The sequence below is a fragment of the Triturus cristatus genome, chromosome 7 (assembly GCF_964204655.1).
Source record: "Triturus cristatus chromosome 7, aTriCri1.1, whole genome shotgun sequence".
NCBI classification, from domain to species: domain Eukaryota; kingdom Metazoa; phylum Chordata; class Amphibia; order Caudata; family Salamandridae; genus Triturus; species Triturus cristatus.
Window position 1 is genome coordinate 1,695,676,828 of NC_140590.1, and position 12,857 is coordinate 1,695,689,684.

Sequence of the window (12,857 nt, forward strand, 5' to 3'; positions counted from 1 at the left end):
GAGAGGTGCACATGTTGGTAAATAAGCCAGTACCTGTCTTGTTTAATTGGGGTTGTTCAGACTTCTAAATTTCCAGGACAAAAGGGCAAGTGGAGCTGCAGTGGGGCCAGTGTTATCACTGATGTCTCCAGTCTGTCAACTCTAAGATGTGACTATTGTGAGAGCCAAGGCTTAACAGAGCACCCTTTAAGCACATTATGTGGGCAATTGCAATCAAACTAAAATCCCCTCCCTCCTCCCACTTCAGCATCCCCAACTTGCTAAAGGCACATCCCCGGGTACACAAATGTCCCATTGCCAATAAACAACAACATTTTCCGCAAGAAACAGAAAATGTACAAAGTGCCACCATAGGTATATGAGGTGTTCTCTCTGGGGGTGCAAATAGAGATCTGGTAAGCTTCCGGGTGGAGGCGGATGAGAAGGAATCCACCCCACCCCATATCATTTAAATCAGAATCTGAAACTGTGCAGGACAGTGACCCAAGCTATGAATATGTCATGACAGTGTGCAGTGAGAGGCAAACCCATGGTTTCCAACCCCATCTCTCACCTTTCCATTAGACCCCATTACCGGTCAAGCAGTTTTGTATGATGAAGCGGGATAGTCCATTCCTGCTTTCTTTAATAAGTCTAAGGTTGCTTGTGGAGTTGAGAATATCTTCTGCCCATCTTTCAAGTCAATGTTCTGCCTTGTTGGGTATATCACAAAGTACCCTACACCAGACTGTTGTAGCTTCCTCTTCACAGGTAGAAATTTGTGTCGTGCAGCCTGGACTGCCAAGGTAAAATCGGGAAAAAATGCAAGCTTATTGCCCTGATGTTGGATCATTTTTGTTTTCCCTGCAAAGGCGGAGCACTGTGTCATGGTCACGATAATTCAGCAGCCGCCCAATGACAGGGCATGGGGACCCCCCGAAGGTGGCCATGTCCCCAAGAATATGTGGGCATGCTCCACAATAAGCATATGAGAGAATTGATCAGCACCAAAGACATCACACAGCAGTTGTTCAACAAACAGCTCCATCCTCACCGTGTTGGTGGTTACTGGAAGGCCAATAATACGTATATTGTTTTTGCGAGAGCGCACCTCAAGATCTTTGTTTTTAGCCTGGATAACTGCAATCACCTTCTCCATGCTGAGACAAGTTTCTCTTGTGGTCTGGAGTGTATCATCAGTCGTGGATATATGCTGCTTAGCCTCAGTTATGCACACCGCCTGTTTGTCAAGTTTGGTTGCCATATGATCCATTCTGAAATTCAAGGTATCGATTTTGTTATTAATCGATTGTAAGCTCTGCTGCATGGCCAACAGCATAGCCTTTAACATTTTGCCTGCCTTTTAAGGCCCCTTTTGTTCAGAGTTCGATAGTGTCTCCCGCGGGGTCAGCTTGCACAAAGTGAGGCGAGATTGTTGCTTATCTGTCTTCCCATGGCGGGAGGGGGTGCCTGGCCAGAGGGGTGAGAACAAATCACTGGGTGGCGATATTTGGGAAGCGCAGCAACTCAGGATATAGTAGGACAGTGCAGTATGGCAGCAGGTGGCCCAAAGTTCCTAGTTAGCCAGTTTCCCCCAGTGCAGCCACCACCAACTCGCTCAGTCCTGTTCCAACAACACCACTATGAGGGCCGCCGAGTACACAAGCAGCAGATACGGAGGCGGGGACACTCAACACATGCACGTGGTGCCCAAGGATCGCGCTATACCGCTGCACTTTGGCAGTCAGGGCTGTCAGCAGTTAATTCTGCAATGCCCAATGCAGCAATGTCCTCAAACCCCCCAAATGCACTAACCATTGCACATGTCCTCTTGGCCCAAATCCTCTTCAGTGCTGACCTCAGATGCAGTGGGCTCCTGTCGGGGCCCCAGCAGCACACTACAGGGAGTCAACCAGCTCCCTTGCGTCTCTCTTCTGGTCAGAGCGGTAGGCTGCCAAAATCCAACCAGGCAGCTCTATGCACAGCTCCCCCTCAATCTTCGTGCTGCAAGAATGCGGATCCTCTGATGTTTCACAGCAGTTCCATCTTCGTGCAGCCCGTGGCCCACTGGCACTGTCTAAGAGGTGCGGTGTCTGAACCCCGGCTATAGGCCCCAGGCTATGCGGAATGCTGTGCCAGCACCACCTCCACTCAGTCCGACAGCAGGACACCAGGCTCCGTCGGCTCCTCCAGTGGAAACCGGGCCGCATTCTTTGAGCCCCCATCCCCATGCTTCCCATGTCTTCCACGGTAGTCTCCCATAGTTCACCTGCCAGGTCCGGGAAGTCGTCAGTCAGGGGGCAGTCTGTCGGCAGCGGCACAACTTACGAGGTTTAGCTCTGTTGTCACCAAGCAGAATGATTCATCTTTCAGCACGGCGCCGTTGCCATGTGGCGAGGCTGCAGGGAGGCTAGGCTGGTCTGTCAGAGCTGCATCGCCTCGAGGGCATGTTTATTTTGTTGCCTCCCATACAGCAAGTCACCACCAGCACAGGGCATAGCTTTCACGGCTGAGATGGCTGCATAGATACAGGATATTGTATGGATATTATGTCCCGGTCCACAGGGCTACACTACGGTGTGGCCATCTTGTGTTGAGCTCTCTAGCACCCTATTATTGGTAATCATTAAGATTACTGGGGCTCCTGGTAGCCACTGGTAGAGGGTGGCTATACTTTTGATAGCACCTGTGAGATTATGGAGGGTGTGGGCGTATCTGACATCTAATGGCAGATTATTGAGGTTGGTAGGCTTCAGATGACTGTTTGGAGATTGTTTTAGAGTGGTGAAGCTTCTAAATCTGTTGGCAAACTATTTAAGGCAGTCAGCCCTCTGTTACCTATAAGGTAACTACTGAGTGTGGTAGAGTTGATGGTGCCTCGTGGGAGAATTTTTGAAGGTGGTGGTGTGCAAACATTCATTTGGTGGTTATTGAATCGAGTCAAACTTCTGGGACCTTTTGGATATTTTTCAAGTGTGTGTGAGAATGCCTGAAACTTGATGGGAGATTACTCAGTGTGATTGTAGTTATGAGACTTATTTGCAAAGTTTGAGTGTGGTGAGGTAGCCCATAACGTTTGGAAGATTATTGAGAGAGATAGAGTTTATGTGGCCTCTTAGCAGATGACTGAGTATGGCAGGGTGGGTTCTGAGTGCTGTCCCGAGATTGAGGGTGTTGGGGGTTCCCAAGGCTTATCGGAGATAATCAAATCTGTTGGGCCTTCTGTTCTGACACATGTTGAAACATTCAGTGTAATGGGATTTTGGAAGGTTAATTGGGTTTGTTTCTAACACTGAGAGGAAGATGATTGTTGAACTTCAAATATGTGATGGATGACTGTGGAGGAGGACTAAGCTTCTGATAGGGCTTCTGAAACTTCTTGGAGATTATTGATGGTGCTGGGGCTTCTGTTAGCTGTTTAAAAAATAGGGGGGATTTGATATTCTGGTAATCATGATGATATTTTTATGGGTGGTAGAACTTCTGATAATATAACATTGCATGTGAAAAAATTGGCTGAGACATGCAAGATTGAGTTAGTAGGAAGGGAGAAGTTGATGTTCCTTGCATGAGAGCCTCCACATCAATTCATCTTCATTCTACCATCTTGTCCTCAGTACTGCAAAAGCTTCGTGGCACAGACGATGTATCAAAGGATATCGAGGAGATGAAGGAGGAGAGTGCCAAGATGTCACTGGAGAAGCCAGTGTCTATAATCCAGCTCTTCCGCCTGAGCAAGTACCGCCAACCCATCTTTATCGCCATGGTGCTGCAGCTTTCTCAGCAGCTGTCGGGCATCAATGCTGTAAGTCCTATCCAAAACTATACACAGCCTTGCTGGTCCTGAAGATCCATTCCTCTTGCTAGATTGAGGCACACCAAGCCAAACACACATCTATAAATCCGCTGAACACTATCTGGGATTAGCCACTTAGTTTAACTTGATTACATACACAGAATTGAAACAAAGCCTATTCGCCTACATCTAAAAGGTAGGCCAACATTAGTGCTATAGCCTCAAATGAACAACAGTACTGAGTACCCTAACTGACAGCAGCTTCCTTAGTATATTCTTAGGATGACTGACCTTAACATCTTTCTAAAATAGGCACAGTTGAGACTACTGCAATATCAATGTAAAGACAGAATGTTGGGAAGCAGGGTGTGCTTTCGGAAGAAATAACATGCTGTTTTTTTGCCAATCCATGGTTTTAAGATCTCTAAGTTGTAAACCTTGTACATGTAAGACTGGCTCTCGTTTGTTCATGCCTATCATTCAAACAGTCTGAATGATTTGTAGATGATTGGCGATAGGATTTGATGGTGCACTTCCTGAGATATGACACAATTTCCTCCTTGACATTAAACTAGTGGAGTGGGTGCATTATGGCAGTGTTACAGCGTCAGAAAATCTATATATTGATGAAAAATGTGGATTTAGGTGCTGTTTTTCTTAAAAACCAGCATATCTTCTTTCTCTTCTCTAAGGTCTTCTACTACTCCACAAAGATCTTCAAAGAAGCCGGTGTTCCCCAGCCAGTTTACGCAACCATTGGAGTTGGAGCTGTCAATGTTTTATTCACTGTTGTCTCGGTGAGGCCCATTTGTAAATCACTCAGTATCTTTTCCATTGGGCAATGACGGGGAAAGGTTGGGGCTGCTTAAAGAAGAAGAGTTCCATGAGTTCAATGAAAAATGGTGCATTGAAAGAAGGGCATCCATAAAGTAATCAGAAATACTGCAGTGTCGAAGAGATGAAGAACGCATTTTCAGAGCTACTTAACTGAGTCAATACATTGTTTTTTCCCAATTGGAAACTTGGCAGCTATGCATCAAGATATGGTATTGTCTGGGTTGAGATAAGTTATTCATGCTGTATACACCTGTTTGTCTTTTTCCTAAATATTTACATTACAGCTGTTTCTGATTGAGCGAGCAGGACGCCGTACCCTTCACTTGACAGGACTTGGTGGGATGTTCTTCTGTGCCATTCTGATGACCATTGCACTCAAACTCAAGGTGAGGCCTTCTGGATCCTCTCACCAACCTGTTGACCTTGATACAGAGAAGGGCAAGGCTAGGAAAGGTGGTATACATGACAGACCTAAGAAAGATGGTTACATGACCAAAACAATGTCCCACAAACATTAATTGCCATATCTGGTCTGGTGCTAGTGCGTTAAGGCCTCACCTTAGAGTCTATGACGGGGTAGTTAGAGATGATACATAGAGGGTTCCATGGGAAATATGTTAATGTTATGATTGTAAACCAGTTGTTAGTGGTGGTTCACCTTGGGACTAATCCTCATGCACTTGGGATTGAAGTTTTTTTATTGGTCAACAGGAGGGTATATTTCATATGTCTGTGTGTGTGTGTGTGTATATATATATATATATATATATATATATATATATATATATATATATATATATTACCTACTGGCGGTTGCCAGTAGGTAGTTATAGTTAGGACCCTGTTTCCATAGGAAAACCGCAACATTCTATTTGGAATAACTTTGGCGCCGGCCGACGAATCCTCGCGAAATTTTCAAAATAGGTGGGGCGCTACGCTACGCTCCTACCCTGAAAGTCTCGAGGGGATTCGTCAAGCGGGGGCTGAGAAAAAAGGGGGGTCCCAAAACACGTTTTTCCCATGCATTTTTCCATAGGACCTTTAGACACAGCTACAGCCCGAACGGCTGAACAGAGTTACTTGAAATTTGGCAGAGAGGTAGTCCTCAGGTCAAGGAAGTGCCTTTTGTAGGTCTGGTGTAAATCTGTTCAGTAGTTCCTGAGAAAATAGCATTTAAATCAATATATATATATCTGTGGCAGCTTACGGTGCGCTTACGGTGCGCTTACGGTAAGCTTACCGTACACGTACGGTGCCGTGTGCGAGCGCGAATCTGATTGGCTGTTAGATCTTAGTAAACATTCGAATCGGTCGAAACCAGGAAGTGGCGGCCGCCATTTTCTCTCTCGCACTCTGACAGGGGGTTGAAAAACAAAGGCCAAAAACATGTAAAGGGGCTGTTTAGACAGCTCCTAAGCACCTAGCAATGTTGAGGGAGTCCCCAAAGATCCCCCAAGGTCAAAAATGGAATTTTAATTTTTTCGAAAATTTCGCCGATTACGTTTACCGTACGCGTACGGTAAAAATTATTTAAAAAGAAAAAAAATTATCCACACTCTCCCCACCCCGTGTGCAAATGGTGCCAGAAGGGCACCATTTGTTCATGGCATATAAATAATTTGAAAAATTAAAATATTACCTTCCACAACGAAGCGCATCATATGTCCTCCATGTGCGCACGGTGCGCGAAGCCCATGGCCCATCTAGCGTAACGTGGGCACGCGGTGCGCGTAGCGCACCGCGTGCCCACCGTGCGTGCACGGCACTAACTGCTCACTGTGCGCGCACGGTGCGCGAAGCGCACCGTGCGCGCACGGAACGAACTGCGTTAAGTGGGCGCGCACGCCACGAATGGCGTAAAGTAACTTAGCATTTAAAAAACCGTACAAATTCACTGAAAAAACCATAGGTTTCACACACGTTATAGTTAGGAATTAGCATTTAAAAAACCTTGCAAATTCAGTGAAAAAACCATAGGTTTCACACATGTTATAGTTAGCTGGACATTTTACTGATAAAAAACCATTGAAATTCCCCCGTTATAGTTAGTGCAGGCAACTATAACTCAAACGACCGCAATCCTCTGCTGATGACATATGTGTCTTTATGAAAAAAAAATATTTGTAATATATGTATAGCTAAAATGTAATGGAAGAAGACATGGGCAAATAAGTGTCTAAATACAGTATTAGCATCAGCAGAGGATTGCGGTCGCGTGAGTTATAGTTGCCTGCACTAACTATAACTGGGGAATTTCAATGGTTTTTTATCAGTAAAATGTCCAGCTAACTATAACATGTGTGAAACCTATGGTTTTTTCACTGAATATATATATATATATGTATATAAGTATATATTGGTATATATATGTTTATGTGTGTGTGTGTGTGTGTGAGTGTGCGTGCACACACACATGTGGTCACCTATTGTTTCGAATCTGTGTTTTGCTTCCTCCATATTGAACCCTTCCAGTGCCCTATCTTTGCTTTAATTTATCTAAATAGGAGACCATCTTCCAGATGAGTTATGTCTGCATTGTGGCGATATTTGGCTTTGTGGCCTTCTTTGAGGTTGGACCTGGCTCAATCCCCTGGTTCATTGTGGCAGAACTCTTCAGCCAAGGTCCACGGCCAATCGCCATGGCTGTCTCTGGATGTTGCAACTGGACAGCCAACTTCCTTGTGGCCATGCTTTTCCAATATGCAGCGGTAAGCCAGTGTTCTCCAAAAACTGGAATGAGTTCTCACTTACTGTGAATGTGTATTTATCATTATGTTAATCCTGTAAAACTAAGAGCATGTAAGCTTTGTGTCACTATTAGTATTTCCCAAGAGGAATAGGATAGCTCAGCATATATTCAGTGTGGTGGAGCAAATGCATAATGGCTGTGCTCAATTTGTGATCAGTGTGAGTGCAGCCAATGAGTTCTGGGAGAGCCCTGTTTACAGCCAGTGTGAGTTCAGCCAGTAAGTATTTGGAGTTTATGTACCCGGAGACCAGATGAACTAAAAGCAATGGTGGGAGTCAGTGGGTTTACAGCCTTTCTGTAAAGGGAGAGCCCAGTTGTCCAGAGAACATGCAGTTCTGTGGAAACTTAACTGTGGTGCCAATGAAGAAGCACCTAAAGTGGTCTGCAAAACTGCATCAAGTTTGCCCTTACCTTGTGGGTCATGATGGGAAATTAATTAAATAGCCATGAGGTAACTTTGAAGTTGCTATATGTGGGTCTCTTCAGAAGATCTTCAAAGCTGCCATGAATGAAGGGTGGCAAAAGGAGCAAATGATGGATGGAATGCTGAACAATGCAAACATTCACCCCCGGTCATAAGGATCTGGGTTTAATCCATCATTCTTTTGCTCACCACTCCACCCCCAGGTTCAACCCAGCCATATGTAAATCAGTCTTGACACTGTGTCTCATGGGAACAGTCCAGCCCGGACTGCCAAGCCAGCTCCTCCCTGGACCGGAAACAGGGCCTCCTGGGACCAGTTTCGGGACTTTACCCCTCATCAGCCAGGCTAGCTTGAATCCAGTGGTGCAGTGAGCATGGGACCCATGTCTGGGCATACCCTTCCCACTTAGGGCGACAAAAGCAAAAGGAACAAATGATGGACGGAATGCTTAACAATGCAAGCATTCACCCCCAGTGTTTGTTTCCTGTCTAGGGAGGACCTGGCCTAGCAGTTCAGACTGGACTGTTCCCATGAGGAACAGGGCCAAGACTGATTTACATATGGCTAGGTCCAAACTGGGGTGGCGTGGTGAGCAAAAGAATGATGGATTAAGCCTAGATCCTTGTGATTGGGGGTGAATGTCTGCATTGTGCAGCATTCAGCCCATCAATTGTTTCTTTTGCTCGTGAATGAAGTGTGAGCCTTTTGATGAAATTAGATAACTGTCATTTTTGGGTCAAAAATTGAGTTTCCTTCAAAATGTTCCCCAGAATAGCCAGGAATGTGCTGTGTGATTAGCATCAGTTGTGAGTTGGGATTAGCTTGATGCCATGTTATATACTTTGTGTGAGTCTCAGAATTTGGATTTACTAATGCATGCCAAATGAGGATGCGCCTGTGTCTGATCTGCAGAACCCTCTCCAACCTGCTGGCATTATATTGTCCAAGGTTTGGTAAAATTAGTGAGAGCTAGATTTACGTTGTTTTATCTTGTGGGGAATCTTCCGATGTTTTCCCTACTACCACAAATTTCCCCCTATCCTGGTTATTAACATTGGATAAGTATGCTTTTGGCGCCCTTGGTGGACAATTATTATAAAATTTGCATATACGCCCTCACCGTGCAAACATGCTTACATAGTTTCAACTTCTTTTCTTTAATACCAAACAGGACGGCTGTGGCCCTTATGTCTTCATCATCTTCGCTATCTTGCTTCTCATCTTCTTCATCTACACATTCTTCAGAGTCCCAGAGACCAAAGGACGGACATTTGACGAAATTTCCCGGGACTTTGAAAGACAGCCAGCGGAGCAACCAGTGGACAAAAATCCCAATGAGGAGCTGACAGACATCAAGAAAGCTGCTCCAGCCATAAATGGGGAGCCACCATGTCCTCCACCGGTGTGAGAAGAAGCGCTACTCACCATGACCTCATCAAACTCTCAAGAAGAGGCTGTAGAGACTTGTTTCAATGGCTGGAACTTGTTCTGGTGTAATAATGTTATCACAATGACTACTGGTGGAAAAGGTGCATTGCAACATGTTCCAGAGTCTTTCAGAACAAATTCTCAGTGACCAATGTAACAGTTTAAAAATGTTTCTGTTCTGGAGGATGGGACAGGTTTCCTCACTGATTTGGGCAAATCTCAAATAAATCAGTCAAGAAGAGCTTCTGAATGTGATGGCAAATTTCCGATTGCTCTGATCCCTGTAGCCTATTTAGGAAGAGAAATCTTTTCCTGGAAGACACACAAAGAACACCAGTGAGAAGAAACAACCTCAGGAACCAAATTTTGCTTCGGAAGGATTTAAAGAAAGCAGGGCAGCATTCCAAGAGTGTGGATCGCCCTGTTCCCGGGCAAATTTTTGTTGGCACATTTGAAATGAGGTTTACCTGTTGGAGCAAATGCAAACCAACTACATTTGACATCGTCGATTGCAGTTGTCATCTATTCACACTTGTGTAAATTGTCAGAGGGCAAGAGGTTTGGAATCTCTATACAAATGGCGAAATAAAACAAAGCCACAATTTTTGGTCAACTAACTCCTCTGACATGGAGCAGCAAAGAAAGAGATCTCAACTTGATTTTTTCAAATATATATATCATTTTATTTTTATGATGTAATGGTAATGGTGTTTATGGATCTTAAGTACTTACGGCGCATGGAACCAGCCGTCTTTGCTTTATTAGAATGACAGAGTGAGGCATTGTTTCACGACTCACTGCTTCGTCACCTCGCCCATACCAGTAGATGTAATGAAAAGAGCTGATTGAAATTGGCATCAATATAACAGTGTTGTAATATATCTCTTTTAGCACACTTCTGGTCAATAGTCAGATTTGCAATGCCTATTGCCTTATTTCTGGTGCCCCTCTGATTATCAACTTAGGGATATGTTGTAACTGTGGGTGGTGTTCATGTGTATGTGTGTGTGTGTGTGTGTGGGTGTAGGGGGTGTTTTTGTATATGTTCCTTGCAGCTGTCTTGGTCTCTGGAAATACTCTGTGACGTGTGTATGTCAGGCAATTATCCATATAATATTATTTCCTCTTTAAAGAACTTAGCACAGATATGTATACAAATAGTTTGACAACATAAATAATCACTGCCATAAAAGTACATATATTATAGAAATCCTGCAGAGAGATCTAAAATGCACAGACCCAGAGAGAATATTTCAACTTTGTTTATTCATCTACTGCACACAGCCTACACGTTTTGTGTTCAATGATCATTGAACACAAAACACTGGTCTGTTGATTTGCTTTTTGTCTTGGTAATGCCTTCTGGGTTGTGTTGAATTGGGAGCTTTGGGTGGTGAAACACTTCCATCAACGTTGCCTGCATTTTCTGCTCGCCAGGGAGATGCTGCAACATCATTTGGTAGTAGTAAAAAAGGAAGGACAGGTGGAAATAAAAATTGAATTTTTGAGAAAGGTGTTGCCATTTTTTGTGCTAAGCTGCTGCAACATTCCAGCTTGTGTCGCTCGCCTGCCCAGAGTGGTCCACGGAATGAACCTGAGATATTGTGAGGCATCTTAACTGTTTTTGCTATTGACACCACCACCCACGTTAACAGGGAAGGATGGCCCTCGCTAGAAACAAGCATTGGAGGTTGTAATGTTATTTATTTAAGTTCTAGCTTAAATAATAGCTAAAACCTTTATCCTAAAGGATGAAGGTCTGGGGGCTGGGTCTACATCCTGTACCATTAGCCATGTCTTAATAAGACATTACTGTGTGTCAAAGTCACAGCCAATGAAAATAAAAGCTACCTACTAAATGTTCCCCTAGCTCCCATCTTCAGGAACCACTGGTATATGGGGCTAATGACTAGCACATAAATCTCTGCAGAATCTGACATTTTATGCAGTATCCAATGTGAAGTTTATGTGTAGTGTTTGAAGATAGTTACATGTGTGTCTGTAATGTATCTGTGTACATGTGGGAAACTGTATCAATCTTCCCGTGAATTACCAGTGTGCAGTTCACCCCTTTGAACAACTTCTTCAATACTATGCATTACACTGCCCCCCAAAAAAATGCTGCACTTTGTGCCGGGGTGGGGGGGGGGGGCAGGTTTAAGCTGCTAAGCAGTGCCTCAGGTGCATACTTTAAGAGATATATAAACTTGAGCCTACTCAGGCTCAAATACTGCCGAACCACTTGCGTGACACAACTTGACACAAAGTATAGTAAACTTTGTAAATATGGGACTTGATGTCTATTTCCAAAGTCTGGCAACTAGAGATAACTTTACCGTATTCACGAAGAGGTAACTCAGGCATAGTTACATACAATTCACTAGAAAGCTACTGCTGTCTGAGCACAATTTAGCTTATTTCATTATTATTGGATAAACAGACTCAGGAATATTTTCCCTGTTAATTGCAATAATCTAATAAACCAAATATATCAAGTGGCAGAGAATCTTCAAGCTCTGTAAATTGGTGATCCAAACCTCACCCCACTACATGGAATCTTCTTCCGGTGTGGACTGAAATTTCATGTCAAGTTGCAAGGAAGCAGAAAATTGAGCAGATGTTACCACCTGCCTTTAAATTTGATTTATGTCTGCCATTGAAATCCAGCATTTCTCAGGGAAACAAAACCTTACATTTGGGGTTTTAAAAAGGAATCTTTACAATACTTCAATTACATTTCAAGGTCAAAGGAAAGCGTTGGTGCGGATCTGAGAGAGTATTTCTGAACATTATCTAGAACTGATTCCTTTCTGTATTAAAGTCAGCTCTGACCTTGGACTCTTCGGTGGACAATGGGGAGCCCGCTCCATCAATTTATTTTAAAATTTCACAAATGTGTAAAATTGTGACCCTTTGTCAGACTAATAAGACCTTCCTCCAAAAGAATGGTTCTTTGGATATTTATTTGATATTCAAGGAGAGGCAGTTGCTTAAAGTCAGTCTCCAAGAGATGTGAGTAAGTAAGAAAGAGTTATGTAGTGAAGTCCACCAAGCCATTAAAAGGTGAAATACATGCAGTAAGTTTGGGATTTGTTCTTTGCAAGTGATGTAGTGAAAGATTCTTCCAGAAGGTTGTACCAGAAGACTTGTAGAATGTAGATATTGAATCAGATTTATAAATAGGTCTGGGTGCTTGTATGTTTTCATCTTTAAACTGTGGTGATGTTTTACTACGCCTTTTCACTGTATTTGTGGTGCTATGGTGCGCAATCCAATGTTATGCAACTAATTCTTCTAAATGTTGCTACAATTGGGCACTATGACTTTTTAGATGTGTTATTGGTAACAAGATCTCCAATTTGATATACATTTATCAATATGATTTAAGAAATAAAAGCAACAAACGTGTACGTAACAACTATGATTTTTCTGTTTTTAATTTATAAAAAAATAGAACTGGTGCATGTTCAGCGAGGTGAGGTAAAGAAATAATTCTAGATAAAAAAAATTCAAAGGATTTGAGCTCACAAACTGCAAAGAACATAACTGATGAAAGGAATATTTTATGCGCTTTGTTGATTGTAAGGCAAAATATTTTTCTGGGTTGTAGTGGGGATATGTCAGAAAGCTGCATTATTAATAT

General features: G+C 43.3%; 1 protein-coding gene across 1 annotated transcript in view; it reads left to right on the forward strand.

Moving 5' to 3' along the window:
- Window positions 1-12,626, forward strand: part of LOC146812798 (solute carrier family 2, facilitated glucose transporter member 1-like) — a 64,638-nt gene extending 52,012 nt beyond the window's left edge. Inside the window, exons 6-10 of the mRNA XM_085619911.1 lie at window positions 3,597-3,784; window positions 4,468-4,572; window positions 4,897-4,998; window positions 7,117-7,320; window positions 8,958-12,626. Of these exons, the coding sequence (XP_085476037.1) occupies window positions 3,597-3,784; window positions 4,468-4,572; window positions 4,897-4,998; window positions 7,117-7,320; window positions 8,958-9,194 (836 nt within the window). The 3' untranslated portion in view covers window positions 9,195-12,626. The remainder of the gene's footprint in view (window positions 1-3,596; window positions 3,785-4,467; window positions 4,573-4,896; window positions 4,999-7,116; window positions 7,321-8,957) is intronic.
- Window positions 12,627-12,857: the final 231 nt, after the last annotated feature.